The sequence below is a fragment of the Lissotriton vulgaris genome, chromosome 4_1, assembly GCF_964263255.1.
Source record: "Lissotriton vulgaris chromosome 4_1, aLisVul1.2, whole genome shotgun sequence".
Classification (NCBI taxonomy): Eukaryota; Metazoa; Chordata; class Amphibia; order Caudata; family Salamandridae; genus Lissotriton; species Lissotriton vulgaris.
The window spans coordinates 2,009,584,589-2,009,600,971 of NC_141691.1; the positions used below are offsets into that span (position 1 = coordinate 2,009,584,589).

Sequence of the window (16,383 nt, forward strand, 5' to 3'; positions counted from 1 at the left end):
AACACCATTTCAGTAAATAATCAAGACACAACACAAAATAAAAATCCAACACCAATTTATAAAAATAGGTAATATCTTTATCTTTTAAATGACACCAAAACAAAAATAATCCACTGTAGGGAACCAGAGATTTGAATTTTTAAAGATTAGTCACTTTCTAGTGCTTAGAAACCAACAGTGCCCCTTTAAGTCATTTCGTTTTCTCCGTCAGGGACAGACCTTTATAAATTGTTCTGAAGAATTCTCACCACTGTAGTGGGCCGCCTTCTTCAGCAAGCGGGGTCCAGTTAGAACACCTTCCTGGCGTTCTGCTTGCAGGTACCAAAGTATCCAACACACAATCCAAGGTTCTGGAATCTCCAAGAGGGTCCTTGAAAGTGTGAAACTTCAATTCCGCAATCCAGTTGAACAAAACCCTTACAAATCCACACTGGTACTCCAGGCTTTGAATTCTTTGTGGGGCTGTTCAGGTGAGCTCTGTTAACCTGTAGCTTGCAGGGAGTTTCCACTCTTGAGTCTTTTGGCAGCAAGGTAATCCACAGGGCTGTCGTTTCAGAGGGTGCAGTCTTCATAGGTCATGCCTTAGAGTTCCTTGCACACAGAAAAACCTTCAGCAGGGCACTTCTTGCTTCATTCAGTTTCAAGCAGCAGATCTGGAGGGCTCTGCCCCTCTCAGATACTTATTCAAAATTCTCTGGGTCAAGCACCAGGTCACTGCTGACCAATGAGAGCAGGGCAACTCCTTCTAGTTATGGCCACATCCGGTGGAGTGTGGCATTTAGTTTGTCCCAGAATGCATCATCTTTCCAAATCCATAATGGCTGATTTTCCAGCAAGGAGGTAAGAGCTGGCTAAACACACCCCCTGGGATATCTCATTTCCATGGACCATCCCAGTAACATCTGCAAATTCCTTTCTTAAGCCTAGTCCTGACTCTGGGTCACTACTATCAAAGTGGACGAAAACCCAGGCCTCCCCTCTTGCCTTTGAAGAGCGTAGTTTACAACGCCACCTCCTGGCCTGGAATTCCTATAGAACAGATCACTGCCCTCCCAGCAGCCTGGCTAATCCACTTAACTCTGACCAATCAGGGCAGACCACTGAAAGGCTGAATTTGGACTTACAACCAAGAAAGTCTCATAACTTATTGTATGTACACTTTAGGAGAAATTCAACAATATAATATCGTTGGATTTAATACGACCATTCTGGGAAGTCTTTGAATGGTCCGGCTAGTCCTCTCCTATCAATATTTTATTAATCAATCACTTACTACCATGTTAACCTATGGGCCATGGGGTTTGCAATGGGGAAAATGACTTGCGCCACTTTTGTAGCACCAGGGCTTATAAAACCATATTTTATAAGTATTTCCCTAACTTCTACCGGACCCCCACCGCCTGTGCAACTAGGGGAGACTTCAGGGGGTCTGAATCTGCAGAAATATTGCAGATCACCCTTACCCAATTCTTCCAGCATCAAAGTCGAATTTGAGCACCTCTTTAAGACAATGTGGGGAGTGAAATGTAAAATTTCACTTTACCCAGGCTTCTAAAAACTCATTTTATAAGGGCGCTGCTTATAGATAACTGACCCCCCACCCCTGGAATACCTAGGGGTGGGGGGTCAGAGAACACATCTCTGGTCACCTGAAAGACCTCCACTGGCTACCCGTCAATAAGAGGATCACTTTCCGACTGCTTACCCACGCACACAAATCACTCTACGACATCGGACCAGATTGCCTCAACTCACAACTGTCCTTCTACACCCCCTCCCGCCAACTACGATCCTCCAGCCAAGCCCTCGCCACTGTACCTCGCATTAACAAGACCACCATGGGAGGCAGATCCTTTTCATACCTGGCCGCTAAAACTTGGAACTCACTCCCCGCTTACCTTCGCCTTACCCAGAACCACCTGGCATTCAGAAAACAACTTAAAACGTGGATATTTGACAAATAATCCTCCCCCCCCCCCCTAAGCGCCTTGAAACCCTCTGGGTATGTAGTGCGCTATATAAATTCTATGACTTGACTTGACCCTGGGGGTCCCTAATATGCAAAAACATGGTAAGTTTTTAATTTTTAAGGGCCCCTACCCACAAAGTCGAGTTTGGGCACAATTAAAGGTTTAAAAACTGTCCTGGCCACCAGTGCAGCTTTTAAACTGACCTCAGGCTTCAGCACTGCACACATGCTGGTGCAGAGAATCTGCTGGCCTCTAAACTGCCATGCCCCAGGATACTGGAGACTTCTAGGTAGTTTCAATCCCCTGCCCTGTTACATACTAGGGGCATAGGTGGTAGGTCATGCCAACTACAGGGGTACCGCACCATACTAAAGTGTACCCTAGTGTAGGTTGGGTGTCTTAACTGTGTTCTAATGTGTTCCTTTTGGCTTGGCACTGGCCCCGGGCCTGGGCCTGGGCCTGGTTAAACAGAGCCCAGGGTCAGTCAGAGTCAGTTACCACCAGTTCCAGTCAGCAAAAAGTTGGGGGGTGCCCAGGGCACAGGATGACTTTGCAACACACACATTAACAGTCAAAACCAAATTAAGGCCCCCACTGAGGCATAATGAACGGGGAAGGCGGGAACAGATGAGTTAGGCCTATGTACAATACGGGACATGAACAAAGAGTTGATCAGGAAACCGCAAGAAAGCAGACTCTCTGCCAAGCCCGGAGCCACAAGGATGACTTGGGCCAGGTCGTTCCTGATCTTCTTGAGAACTCTGGGCAGGAGTGGTTATGGAGGGGCGGGGGGAAATGGGAGAAATGTAGAGGAGACATGGTCTCCACTCGAGACAAAAAGTGTCTCTGAGCAAGAGCCGCCTTGGAAACTCCAGCGCTTAAAACTGCTGACATTTGGTCTCAAGTAAAAATTGGAGATGGATCACGACTGTCGAGAAAAGTTCCAACAACCATCGGCCTCAAACAGGGGTGTGTTCTTGCGCCGCACTTATTTAACCTCTTTATCTCAGATCTCTCTGCGAAATTGAACCACTGCAATGCCCACCCACCAAAACTTGGCGATTTACAGCTCACGCATTTGGCTTATGCAGACGACATTGTCCTCCTGAGCCTAACAAAGGTGGGGTTAACCAGATTAGTAACGGAACTGTCGGACTTCTTGATGGCAAACAAGTTGTCATTAAACATTTCAAAAACTAAAACCATGTTGATTACTAATCGCCGTGGATTGCATCATGATATATGGTTAAAAGGAAAACCTCTAGAGAAAGTCTCGGTTTACAAATATCTGGGATTCTATATAGATGACAAACTTAACCTAAAAGAACAGAAGAACTATCTGACACAAAGAGCGGGTGCTCTGATATTTGGACTAAGTACTTTGGCAAAAAAATTGGAAGGGCCATCACTCAAACCCCTTCTAACCGTAATGGCAAACAAAATCCTCCCAACCCTGACCTATGCAAGTGTGGCAATGCACGGAAAGGATGCCGACCTACTAAACATCCTGACAACTAAAATATACAAAAAAGTATTACGTCTCCCACGCACGACATCACCAGCGCAATTGCGACTTGAATTTGGACTAAAAAACGAAATACCGGGGAGACAATACTCGTATATTAAGGTCTGGTACCAGATCAAGCAAAAAACAAGTAATAACAATCTGAATACCTACCTATGGCAAGAGTTTAAATCCCAAAAGAATTCCAAAGCAAATCAATTTCTCATGCAAGCTTTGGAGACAACCTGCTCAAAAACCCTATGGGATAATAATCTGTCATTTGTTGTCCTAAAACAGACCCTAAATAAAGTGGCCAAACTTCATTCGTTAATCTTGGACAAAGAAATGTTCTCCCATCGTTCGCATTCATGGGCTGTGATAAATGGCTATAAGACATTGACAGCTGCAAAATACCTGGAAACAACTTATTCTATTTTTATTAAGAAAAAGCTGATGGCGTTGAGACTTGGGGACTTTCCCACACGAGCAAATAAACCTGCCTGGAAACTGCTTGACGACGTTTCTTGTCGACTGTGTGGTAGCCCTAAAGAGGATCTAATACACATAATTTGTCACTGTAAGATGCTATCCAAGGAACGGTCACACCTAAAGGAATGCTATCGGTCCATGAAACTACAAACATGTAGATCAGCCATTATTGGAAGCCTGGATACTACTGCTCCAAGAATACACTGCAAGCTGGTGAAGTTCTTGCAGGCATTTGAGAAACGTATAAAAACAATATGAACAATTAATGCTTTGAAATTTTTTTAACATTGGTACATTTTTTTTTAGCGACAAATTTATAAATTTTATAACTATGTGTGACATTCATCAAATTGTTATGGTTTTAATTAACTAAACAATAAAGTTTAAATTTCAAATTTCAAAAACTGCTGACATTGAACATTTTTGGCAGAGGCAAACAGACCTAACCAAGGCTTTCCCTTGCTGAAAGAGACCATGTGCCAACTTCAGGTGGAGACGCCATTTGCGATTGGTTAGCCTTCGACAGTGGAGTTTGTCCACCCTGGTGTTCAGCAAACTTGCAAGGGTTGAACCACCAGGGAAATGCCTTGCTGTTAAAGCCATGTCGGAAGACAGAGGCCTTCTTGAGAAAGGGTCCATAACACAACCTTGTCCTGTTTGTTGCAGTACCACATGGCGGGGGTGTTGTCTGTGAACACCAGCACTAGCCTTCACTTGGAGGTCAAAAAGGCTTTCAATATCAGTCAGATTCCTTGGAGCTCCTGCATGTTGATGTGGAGTGCGGATTCTGCCAGAGACCAGAGTCCTTTGATCTCCACCTCTCCCCGATGGCTGCCCTATCCCAGGGTACATCTGTTATTACTGCGAGATCTGAATGGGAGAGGAGCCTACCTCTGACCCAATAGCAGTTTGTTAGCCACCACTGCAGATCGATTACAGTTCCCTCAGATATCTGGACCCGGTTGGAGAGATTCCCCTGATGGTGCGCTCACTAGAACTTTAGGTCCCACTGCAGACCCGGCATGTGCCATCTGGCGTGTGTCACCAGCAGGACGCAAAGAGGCCCAGTGCCCTCGGAGTTAGCCTAATTGAAACCCAGGAAAGAGGCTAAAATATCGGTATCATATCCTGAATTCACCGCTCGGGAGAATAAGCCCGAAACTCCATTGTGTCAAGAACAGATCCAATGAAACAGAGATTGTGAGAGGGAGTCAATTGTGACTTCGGCACGTTGATAGTGATCCCCAGCGAGAACAAAAGGTTCACCATAGTCTGGAGGTGGGAGACAACAGCCTTGGGCAATCCAACCTTCAACAGCCAGTCATCAAGGTAGGGAAAGACTGGCACCCCTATCCTCCACAGATAAGCTGCAACCAACGCCATCACCTCGGTGAACACCCGAGGCGTGTTGGTAAGAACAAAAGGGAGCACTGAAAGTGCTTGAGGCCTTCCGTTACCCAAAGATAGCACCGATGGTCATGCAGGACAGGAATATGAAAAAAAGCGTTTTGCAAATCCAACAATACAATCCAGTTTTCTGCGTCCAGGACAGACAAGACCCGAGACAACATGAGCATTTTGAATTTCTCCTTTTTGAGGAAGAGATTGAGAGTTCAAAGATAGAGGATATGATGAAGGCCCGTGTCCATTTTTGGGAACCAGATAGTAGCAGGAATAACAACCACACCCTACTTCTGGCACCAGAATCCTCTCTATGGCTCCCTTGGCCAAGAGAGCTGTGACAATCTCGAGGAGGACAGACAGATTCCTCTGTCAGCCAACTGTGAGATGTTGGCATGGGAGGAGGGTTGTCTCGAAGGGGAGGGAGGAGGGTTGTCTCGAAGGGGAGGGAGTGGCCCCTTTGGACAATCTGCAAAACCCACTGGTCAGATGTTCTGGACGGCCAGTGTGACAAGCAATGGCAAATCCTGCCACAAACTAGGCACCCATGGTGGTAAAAGAGCACACTAGAATGGTTTGGAGACAGTTACAGTAGTGGGGAAGCAAACTGATCAGACCTGACCTATGAGGTCTGTGGGTATTGCACCTTTGTCCATACAGAGGCTGGGAATCAGGCGTGGGGCGGTGGCTTGGTGGGAATTGGCTGGGTGGGAATTAGCTTTGCTGGAAGCCCCTTCCATAAACATGAAAGGCAGATTAGGGTGGAAGTGGGGTCGCAGACAGGCCTAAGGACCTGGCTGTATTAGAAGAATTCTTAAAGCACTCAAGCGCTGAATCTACTTGGTCTCTGAAGAGGTGGGTGCAATCTAAAGGCATGTCCATAAGGGAAGCTTGGACATCTCCCGATAAGCCAGTCGCCCAGAGCTAGGCATGGCACCTAATGGCCACTGTCATGGAAACAGCTGTGCCAAGCGAGTCTGTTGTGTCAAGTCTGCATGGAATATCGAACTTTGCTGTGTCTCTCCCGTCTGTGACAGAGTACAGCCCAGGCCTCATCCGGGACCTGTGGCAGTACTTGCACAACTGTATCCCACAAAGTGTGGGAATAACAGCCCAAAAGGCATGCAGTGTTCACGTACCGCAATGCCAGGCTGGCAGAAGAAAAGAAAACATCTTCTTTCCAAATGAACCCACCCTCTTTGATTACCTACCCTGGGGAGTGGTAGGGAAAGCGCCATTGGAGGTGGTGGCATGAACCAACAAGCTATCAGGGTAGGGTGTTGGATGAGGAAGTTTGGGTCCCCGGGTGCTGGGCGAAGTTGGCAGTAATCATCCTATTCACAGGAGCCTGTTTGCTGGGTTTGGACCAAGTACCCAAAAGGATGTCAATGAGCGTGCCCTGAATGGGAGAAGGGGTTCCCACGTGGAAATTCCCGGTTGTAAAACCTCAGTCATGAGGTTAATCTTGACAGGTAGCTGAAGGTCATGGACATCAGTCGCCCTCCGCAACACTACTGCGTAGGACGCTCCCTTCTATATAGTCATGATAAGGGGAGAAAGCAGACCAGCATCTGGAGAAGTATCCAGGCTATTGGATTCACCAAGTTCCTCATTTCAGTCCATACTCTGTTCTTCCTCAGAGGGCTGGTAATCTAAAGGGTCCAGTGACCCCTCCCAGTCTTCTCCGAGGCCTAGCGCATGAGAATAAGGTGCTGATTTAGGAGGCAAGGCTTCCTGCTGGCGTCGGAGTTGACATCGTATAGCGCCCATCCGGCTTCGTGTCAGAGTTGGGGATGTCGCTGCCGGGGAAGGTAGAGATGGCACGATGGGCGTTGTTGCGGATATGGGACTGTATCCCTGGGGACCCGCTGGGACCGTAGTCGCTGGGGCAACACCAGACGTGGCCCTTCCGACCCAAAGGCACATCAACGGGGCAGGGCCCCCCAAATATAAGGTGCATGGCCTCGTTGGACTCTTTAAGTTGCTCCGGTCTTTGGAAATTCAGTGAGGCGATTAGCCGTCCCAGGTGCAGGTTCCAGGGAATGAGGCAGAAAATGCCAAGGCTCCCTTGACGACCGAGGAGAAGTCGAAGAGTGCTTAGACTTCTTGCGAAGAGCGCTTAGACCTCTTGCTCTTTCTTGAGCCTCGTACCAGAGTGTCACAAGGACTTTGAATGGGAAGAGGAGGACTTTGGGCTCCATGAACGATTCCGGGACCTTCCCCTCGACCTCCACCGAGCCGCTATCAGCTTCTGGGACCGCTTCCTCAAAGCATTTGGGGTCATGGCCCAGCAATTCGAGGACAACTTTGTGTTGTGGTCGCTCTCCAGACACCACAGACAGACCTGGTGCAGGTCCATCACCGACATTGGCTGGTGACAGGCACTACTGGGCTTGAAACCAGACAAGCACGAAGACATCTCGACACACCAGGAGGTAAGACCTCAAACATTTGACAAAATATTTAACAAAATATTGAAAAAAGCCTGTCGAAATACAACCGAGGGTTAGCTCTTCTCCGGATCATCGCTAGCTGGCGTGTAAAGAAAAGAGCACCTATATAGGTATCACTTCGAGCAAGGACAACACACACAATGGACGCAGGGGTACTGCTCACGATAATCTTCTGGATCCAGTCTGACGTCTGGGGAAATTCAAAAGTTAAGAAATATGCTGCTAAAAGTCTCCATCAGTTAAAATCTATACTAAATTTTTGTACAGCGGTCTGCTTCTGTAATAATCTCCAATCACAAACGTGAGCCACAGCATACTTCTTTTGGCAACATAACTGTATATTAGATGCTACTCTCACAAATCTAGACCAGGCAAAACTGTGTCCTAACTAATGGTGGAGTCATCCTTTCATCTATGAAGGTGATACCTACACAAAGTATTTGAGGCAGAATTGGAGCAAAGAACCAAAAGATCCTGTTGGGTCTACAGAAAACCTTCCATATTATTCAAAGACTGTTGGATTAGCCCATCTTTTAAATTATTTATCACCTCCTTTGTCTTTCTTGCGGGTAAAATGGCATTATGTCACTTGGAAAATGAACACTCATATTTGAGATTCAGACACAAACGATGTCTTAATGACAACACTATAGACCAGGCATCATGAGATACTGGAAGAAGTGTGGCTCACTGGTTAGAGAAGGCGGACCTGGAAGCAGAGGTCAGCCCGGGACCAGGGTTCAATTCCCGGCTCGGCGGGGTCTTGAGTCCTAAAATGTCCATGGACTCGACAATTCTCGCTCCGGTGCCTACTCGATTCACGGGTTCACACTCTGCGACTCTGGGCAATAGCTTGCTTAATCTCCACAACGGCCCCTCGCAGCGGGATGCCTGGCTTTCACCTTGCGGATACCCTGCTGGGGTTATCTCACAGGGGAATACCAGGACGGGTTCCCTAAGCAAGCGCTTAGAAACCGCTCGGTGATTTGCGCTATATAAATTCCTGTATATTTACATTTAGTAGAGTTTCATACGGTGGTCAATAATATAATTTTGCCTAAAGTGTTCACTATTCGTAAAAACTAATAATAGTAGCTCTTGATAGATTTATTAAACATAAGTAGCTTGGTTGGAGACCCCTGCTATAGATTATTTACTGAGGGTTTTATGGTTAGTGCATGTGCATAAGCAGAAGGTTTATACTAGGTTTTGTTTAAATCTTACTCTGTAATTGTTAGAAATTCATAAGCCATTGATGTTGAGTTCAACTTCTCTCACTACCCTCAACCTTGGACTTAACAGTGTACAATACAAACCATGACTCTACAGTTACAATGGCCTCTTAAGGTATGCTTAGGAAAAGCAATATCTTTATGGGACACACAGTGGTTGCTATCAGTATTTCTGCATATAAATGACCAGGCCAGTGCAAGGCATTTTGCTGGAATCCTATTTGTTCATAGTGTATGGAGATATTTTTCATAAGGCAGAATAAAAAGCTGGACTTAATTCACTTTCTCAAAGTAGCCCTTGAGTGTGACCTTTGACGATAAAACACCACACAGGACCTCTGCCATATCTGTGGCTGGTCTTTAGACTGTTTAGCGGAAGTGTTTTAACAGGGACGGTTGTGTGAACAATTGTGATTCAATGCAAAAAAAATAATGGTAACCTATCAGAACAAATTGTAGAGTGCTGAAGGAATTAATCAGTGAGGGGAGGAGGACAACAGCTAAGATTAACAGCAATAGCTTTAATAGATTCTCACAACAAAAGCATTTCAGAAAGGAGTGGAATTGATCATTGGGGGAGAAAAAAAATATAGATCTAAACAAGCAATTGAAAATGCAGATAAGTGACATTTACTAGGTTCCTAAGGTTCAAGTTGTAATTTGGGGGAGACACAGGCATTGCAAAGAGTGGCACATTTGTTCTGACACACTTGACATGCCAATATTCAAAAACGTTACATAGGGAGAAGGACCAAGCTTCTGTGAGCAAAATGGAGCCTTATGAGAAATGTACAGGAATAATGTCAAGTGCATTTGTAATCAGAAATGCAGAAAGACGCATGGTACTAGACTTCGTTTCCTGCTTATCCACTGGTCTCCATCACTGATCAACAACAGTTGATGGGTAGTTATACAATCTCATTGGGTTAGTCAAACAGTAGGTATTTCCTACTATATACTCCCAATACCTATCAAGCTTAACTTAAATACAACTTACATATTGCACAGGTGGCAAAGCAGTGGCACAATCAGCAATGATCATGTATGCTAAATATATCCTGCAAGATTAATAAGCTGTCTTAAATAAGAGTGTACTCCATCCTGCTCTCCAGTACTCCGACAGACCATCGCTCCTCTAAAAAACATTCTTGAATCTAAAGTAACAGTATTCATGTCACAAAAACCTCAAGGCAATAACTACAAGAATCACAAGTGAAAAAAGAGAATGTGATCTTCCCCACAAAATTCTTACATTACAAATTTTGTAACTAGCGGCTCCAAAATTACTAACAACGAATATTTGCTTCCACATTTGAAAAATTGGTTGAAGTCTTGAGGACAGAACTGTCCACATGGTTAGAATATGCTCTGCCCCTACTCCTACTGAGACTCACCTGTGTAACATAGAACAAATTAACTGAAAATAGGGATGGAGAAAGTTTCAATGCCTGCTTTGTTCTTTGACTGGCTGTTTCAAATAACAGGTGAGGAATTTAAGGTCTCCAAGATGTGTTGATGAGCAAACAGTTCTGAATGCCGTAGGACGTTCTATTTGCAAAATAAAATAGATTTTACATTTAGGGTTAAAAAAACTGAGCACAAACTTTGAGACTGGGCTCTGAACAAATTTTGACATGACTGTGTTTAGAGGAAAGGCGATTTTTCCACATTCATCGGAACTGGACATGAAGAATTGGATCTATATGAAGTCTTGAGAAATGATCCAAGAGGACACCCAGGCAATGCCTACGGAGTTCCACCGTTAAGAAGCTTAGTATTAATTACAGAGACTAATAGCACAAGTGTCACTCTACCATGTCTCAGACCTGCTGAAGAGCTAAGGCTTAAAAAGACCCAAGTGAAAATTGCCAGAAAACGGAAAGAAATATTTGAAGGTTTAAGTGTGGATCTCGATTCAAGCTCTTGCTTCTGCTACACTAACCATTACCTATGGTGACATGCATTAGAGCCTAATCACTGAAAGGAATTCCTGGGAAGAGTAAAAGAGAGTACTGCAGTTTGACAGTTAAAAATGTTGACACAATAGGCACATAAAGAAAAAGGCAGAAGAAGGGATTAGGCTGCTTTGTGTTTCCACTGGATGTTGAAAGTATACAGATCCAAACAACCCATTTGTAGTGAAAAGTATACATCAAGTGTGAAATCACTCGGAGGCATGTAAGAAACAACCAATACCACTTTTAAAAAGTCTGAGTGAAATTAGTACAATACCAGAAATCCTGAAGCATGTGAACAACATTAAGTTTAGGATCACTGAGCAGGTCCAATGCGAGACGGTTACATATTTAAGTTATGCCATTAACCTTTAGTCCATACGAAGCAAACTCCAAAAGCCATGTAAATAATAAACTGATGAGGGCAAGAGTACAAGGGCACCCAAAACATTTTCTAAAAGTAAAACTCACATGAAAAGAATTTGCGAAGGCGAGCGAAAATCTTGAGCTTTATTTTTTTTTTAAGCCCAAGCAAAAATGTAATGCTCTCTGCACAGACAAGTTCCCTGTTTTCCCAAAGCATCTGAAACTACTGAGAAGAGAAGAAGAAGATATGTGAAATTCTACTCGTAAAAATGGTACTTAAGTTACCCATGAAAGGCGGATGTGTTAAAGCAGTTATAGCGGACAGACGGATGATGGTTCTTTAAAGATATCTGAAAAAATTTACTATATACCTTCACGACTACACCAAACATAGGACGATCTAAGTAACATGCTGAGCAGAACATGTCCGGCATCATTTGAAGGCATGTGAATGCAGGCAATATTTTCAATGTCTTATTCTGGTGTTTTTTCGGTGTACAGGTGGAAGGAATACAACCTCACACCCTTCTGAAGCCGCTCAAACCGATAATCTTTCCACCTTATTTGCTGCAGTAACTGCTAAGTATTAATAACAAGATGAAGAAGATCAGCAAAGCACAATTATACAGCCAAGGGTACAATGGTCTCCCAGTTCGGAGAATGCTTCATAAATCATAGTGATGCCATCTATAAAATACATCTAAAAATGTCATAATGGCAGGCATGTGGGTGAGGTCAGAAACTATGGAGAAACAATGAGTTTAGAGGACCCGGCGACATTCCCGAGTAGTCACTTCAGTTGACACCAAAGAACTGAAGACAGAAGTCACATCACTATGCAATGACAACATTCAGATCTTCGCATTCGGATGTACTCGCTTAGACTATAAGACTCACTTCAAGCAGCTGATGTTAATCAAACAAAGGTACCCTCAAATTGGGTGCACATTACTTACAAGCCTTTTTGCTCACAGAGCCCCTGCTTGGACTGTTACATGATAAAATATGCTCCACATAAAGTGAGGAACAGACGTGTTAAACAAAATTATAGCAAAGATAAAGGCTAAAGTAAACAAAAAATGGAACAAGATAAAGTACCACATGTTAAAGGAGCAAAGATTGCAGGTCATTACTAATTAACAAAGACCATACAGAAAGATCAGAAGAAGTAGTGTTTGAGGGGAAACTGAACACTGGTACGAAGCATCATGATGTGAGAGCAATCATCTGCTATTTATTCTTAAACTTTTAAGAATTTTCCAGCTACTCAACATGAATTCCAGGTACCTCAATATGAAGGAAATGGATGACCTGCAGTGACCAATCTTAGATCCCAACGGCACATCCCAGCATAACCTTGTGGGACCATCTGCTTGCACCCTGTGGGAGACCAGTGACTGTTCCACCACCTTACCTGGACAGGGTGGTGAACACCAAGTCAGAACCTCAGTCACTGAGGAACCTAAAGTGGAGACAGAAAGGCAGTCACAAGAGAGCAAAGACAGAATACATTCCGAGTAATAAACATACCAGGATATTCCAGTCTTTCAGGCTTGAAATCTGAAAGACAAGAGAGAAACGTAAAATTCCATACAGGGGTATAATGGAAAATGAGAACATAGTCCAACACAGCTGGACATATCTCAGCAAGGCTCAAACTGCCCTCAAGCAATTGCCTTGGGCAGAAAACTGAGTGAAGCAGTACTGGTCTTTAGTTCCACTGGGTTTGAGGAGACCTAACAAATAGTAAGATTGTCTGCAAGAACGCCTATCTCCAAAGTTAAACTCCCCTGAGGAATAATGACCGAAATAGTGGAGACAGGAGAAAAATGTTAATTTAAAACATTTTCCAAAGAACACAAGCATTTTTCTGTGACCTTGTGGCTCCATGAAACAAAGTATTATTCAGCTGAGCCGTAACGAGTTTGCCACTCCAAGGGCAATTCTTACTTAGTGGTTTTGGGGACTCCAGCTACCACTCAACAAGTCTATAAAGGTGCAGCCAAATAATGTTTATCCTACGCAAGCTAACAGGTATACATGCTTTATGAATGCAATCCTCCTGATAAAAAGAACTGTGCTTTGTGTCTTCCTAAGCGATCACAGTAACAAAATAGAGCTTCATCTTGAGATATAAACCTTTTCTCCACGCATCAACTTAGCGCATATCAACAGGTTCCTTGCCATGTTCCTAATAGACTTCTGTATCGCTGCCAGAACATTAGGTGTCCTAAGTTTTTTGTGTCGCCTCAATGGCCTAACACCCATCTTCAAGCCGGAAAGCATACTGTGGCCAGTGATTCTGGTCCCAATGCAATACTCTATTTTGATCGTTACTTTTTCCTAATCTTTCTCATGTAATTTAAAATATGTTTTTAATGTAATTAACCATTATGATAAGCCACTGCAAAGGTGCAGTGGTGATCTTTATATGCTATCGAGTCAATAAAGGAATGTGGAAACTAAGACCTGCTGATGAACTGTCCACTGCAGTCACACCAGCATGATCAATGGAGTGCACGCTCACATTCTGCACCCTATTAAACTAGTAGGCTTCACTTTTGTACTTCCACCCAACAGGCCCACATCTGTAACCCCGCCAGAAAAAAACAGAAGAGGCTGCCCATGGGCAAACATCCAAAGTGGCTTAGTGTCACCTGGCAGTGCACTAACACAGTGAATAAATGGTTCCCACAGAGTCACATCTTAATCAGGAACAAACAAGTTACAACTATCGTCCCTTTAGCTCTTCTCCAGCAACTGTATCAAGGATCCATGAAGCAGGAGTTACAGGAAAGCCTCAAACAACAATGCACTGACTACATTTTACACAAAGCCATGTCAACCCTCTCCCTTAGATAAAGGCAGAAAACATACTTGCATACACAATTCAAATATCAGGCTCTCACCAATGAAACCATAGCCCTTGTGTTTCCCTGTTGTGGGGTCTCTTGCCAACATACAAGATTTAATTTTTCCAAAAGCCTCAAAGACACTTTTGATGTCATCGTCTGACAGGTCCTGATGCACTGATGCTACATAGATCCTGTTGAAAGAGCGCGCCTCTTCTGCAAGCTGGTCAATTATTGGTTGTGCTTGTCCTATGTTACTGGGCCGGCCGACCTGCAGAGAAATGGGAGAAAATCATTAAGCGCAATTTTGACAAGTCTACTGTCTTGTTCATAGAATCCAAAGTAAAGCAATATACCTACTACAAAGGAACACCTGGGTGACTACAGAATGTCCAGAACTGCCCCATGTGAATCTAGGTATGGAGGCATCATGCTCCTGCAGAGTGACAACATTTAAAGGTCTTGGTCTCTTCCAATGAGCTTAATCTAGCATTTTACCTAAAAAGTGACCTACCTGCTCTCCATTAAGATCCCTTAAACCATTTGAGCCCTGCCTATTTTAAAACTCTATGTTCATAATTTGTATTAACATGATTGGTCATTCAATGCCCCTCCATGTTCTACTGATTTTTTCCAAATCCTTAAAAATACCTTCAATGGAAGCTCAACAGAATAGGCTACAGAGGTATTCCTTAGAATTTTTCCTTCTTGATATCGAAAGCCCATGATACAAGGGTTATCGGATGCCTGACTTCTCCATTAGTACATCTTCAAAAATATTACTGTGCTAACTTGGCTCTTTGGTTTGCTTAGTGTTACATCAGGAAAACTTTAAAAGAAATGTACACTTTTTTTCCAGCATGTATGCCAATCTAAAAGCCATATTGAGGTTGGGATACTAGTTTTACTACAGTGTTCACTTAAGGTGAAGAGAACACTAGCTTCAATCTATAGTATCCTATCAATCATCACCATCACCATACTGAGGACAGTTACCTGACATCAAATGTACAAATTACAATATCAATAATCTTTAACTCCTTTCAACAGCAGACGAACTAAAGAGTGAAAATGCTACTTACCAGTATGCATCTGTTCTTGTCATGTAGAGCTGTAGATTCGTATACTAGTGCATAGATCGTCATCTGGTGTTAGGCTTGGATGTTTGCACTTTGTTAGGGCGCGCAAGCAAAGCGAGCGAAAAGCCCTTTTGGTAGGGTTTAAATAATGGACCTTGAAATGCCACACAGCTCGTGCGTGTGCATTTCAAGGTCCATTTTGATTGGGCTTTGCGTGCGTGCTGTTTTTTTTAACAGAACACGCAATAGGCCATAGGCGGTCGCGAAGCTCCACCTATGGCTATTTGTGTCGGTTACGCGCACCAAAGCCCATATGTCTTTAATTATGCCAGCCAGACACGGCCGTGATAATTGAAGACATGTGCTCGAAGTGGCGCGCGCGCACCACCCACAAGCTTCTTTTTTTTTTGGATCCATTTCACGGCGAAGCGCTGACGTCTTGTTTCATTCTGACAGCAGTACGGCCTGTAAGTTGTGCCTTTATCTAAGCGTATGAAGTTAGAGCTTTATGGCAGAGAGAAGACACATTAAAGCCCGGCTCTTTTTGGGCTTGAGTGGCCAAATGGACCTCGAGCTCTCCAACTTGAGCTTTAAGCTGCTCAGCAACACTTACTAGCCACAGCGCCACTATCGACCCACTACCTGGACTAACCACGCCACTCTTCTGCTCCCATAGAGACAGCTTCCGTCGGCCACATCAATTTCAGGGTCCCACTCCTCCCCTCAAATCATTGCTCCGCCTTCTTCTTCCACTGGCCAGCCCCAGCCTCTGTACGCAGCTCGTTACTGTCCTCGAGCCGCGCCCACGGTTCCGCTTGCCTCCTCGCACGTTCTTCGCTTGGCCGTGCCCCTTGCTTCTAGCCTCGCCTCTGCCGTACCCTAGTTATGCCGGCTGAGGTGGGTGCACGCCGTGTATCTGCTCTTGCCTGACTGCGTTTTGTGTCTGGGCCCTTTAAGTTTTCTTCTTCTGCCGCCCTCCTTGGTGTCCTAAGGATGTCCGGAGCTGGGACTCGACTCCTGCTCCTCTGCCTCTGCACGGGAGCTGTTTTTGGAGGGGGCAGCAACAAAAAGAAGCGGAGGCA

The 16,383-nt window shown here is 44.4% G+C and overlaps 1 protein-coding gene across 2 annotated transcripts in view; it reads right to left on the bottom strand.

Moving 5' to 3' along the window:
- The window catches only part of PUF60 (poly(U) binding splicing factor 60), a 346,754-nt gene that overhangs the window by 112,645 nt on the left and 217,726 nt on the right, over window positions 1–16,383 (bottom strand). The window contains exons 7-8 of one of the 2 annotated variants that reach the window (XM_086966384.1): window positions 14,280–14,493; window positions 12,901–12,930 (exon numbers count right to left, since the gene is read on the bottom strand). In XM_086966384.1, coding sequence (XP_086822510.1) covers window positions 12,901–12,930; window positions 14,280–14,493 — 244 coding nt within the window. The remainder of the gene's footprint in view (window positions 1–12,900; window positions 12,931–14,279; window positions 14,494–16,383) is intronic. The other variant, XM_086966385.1, reaches the window with a different exon arrangement.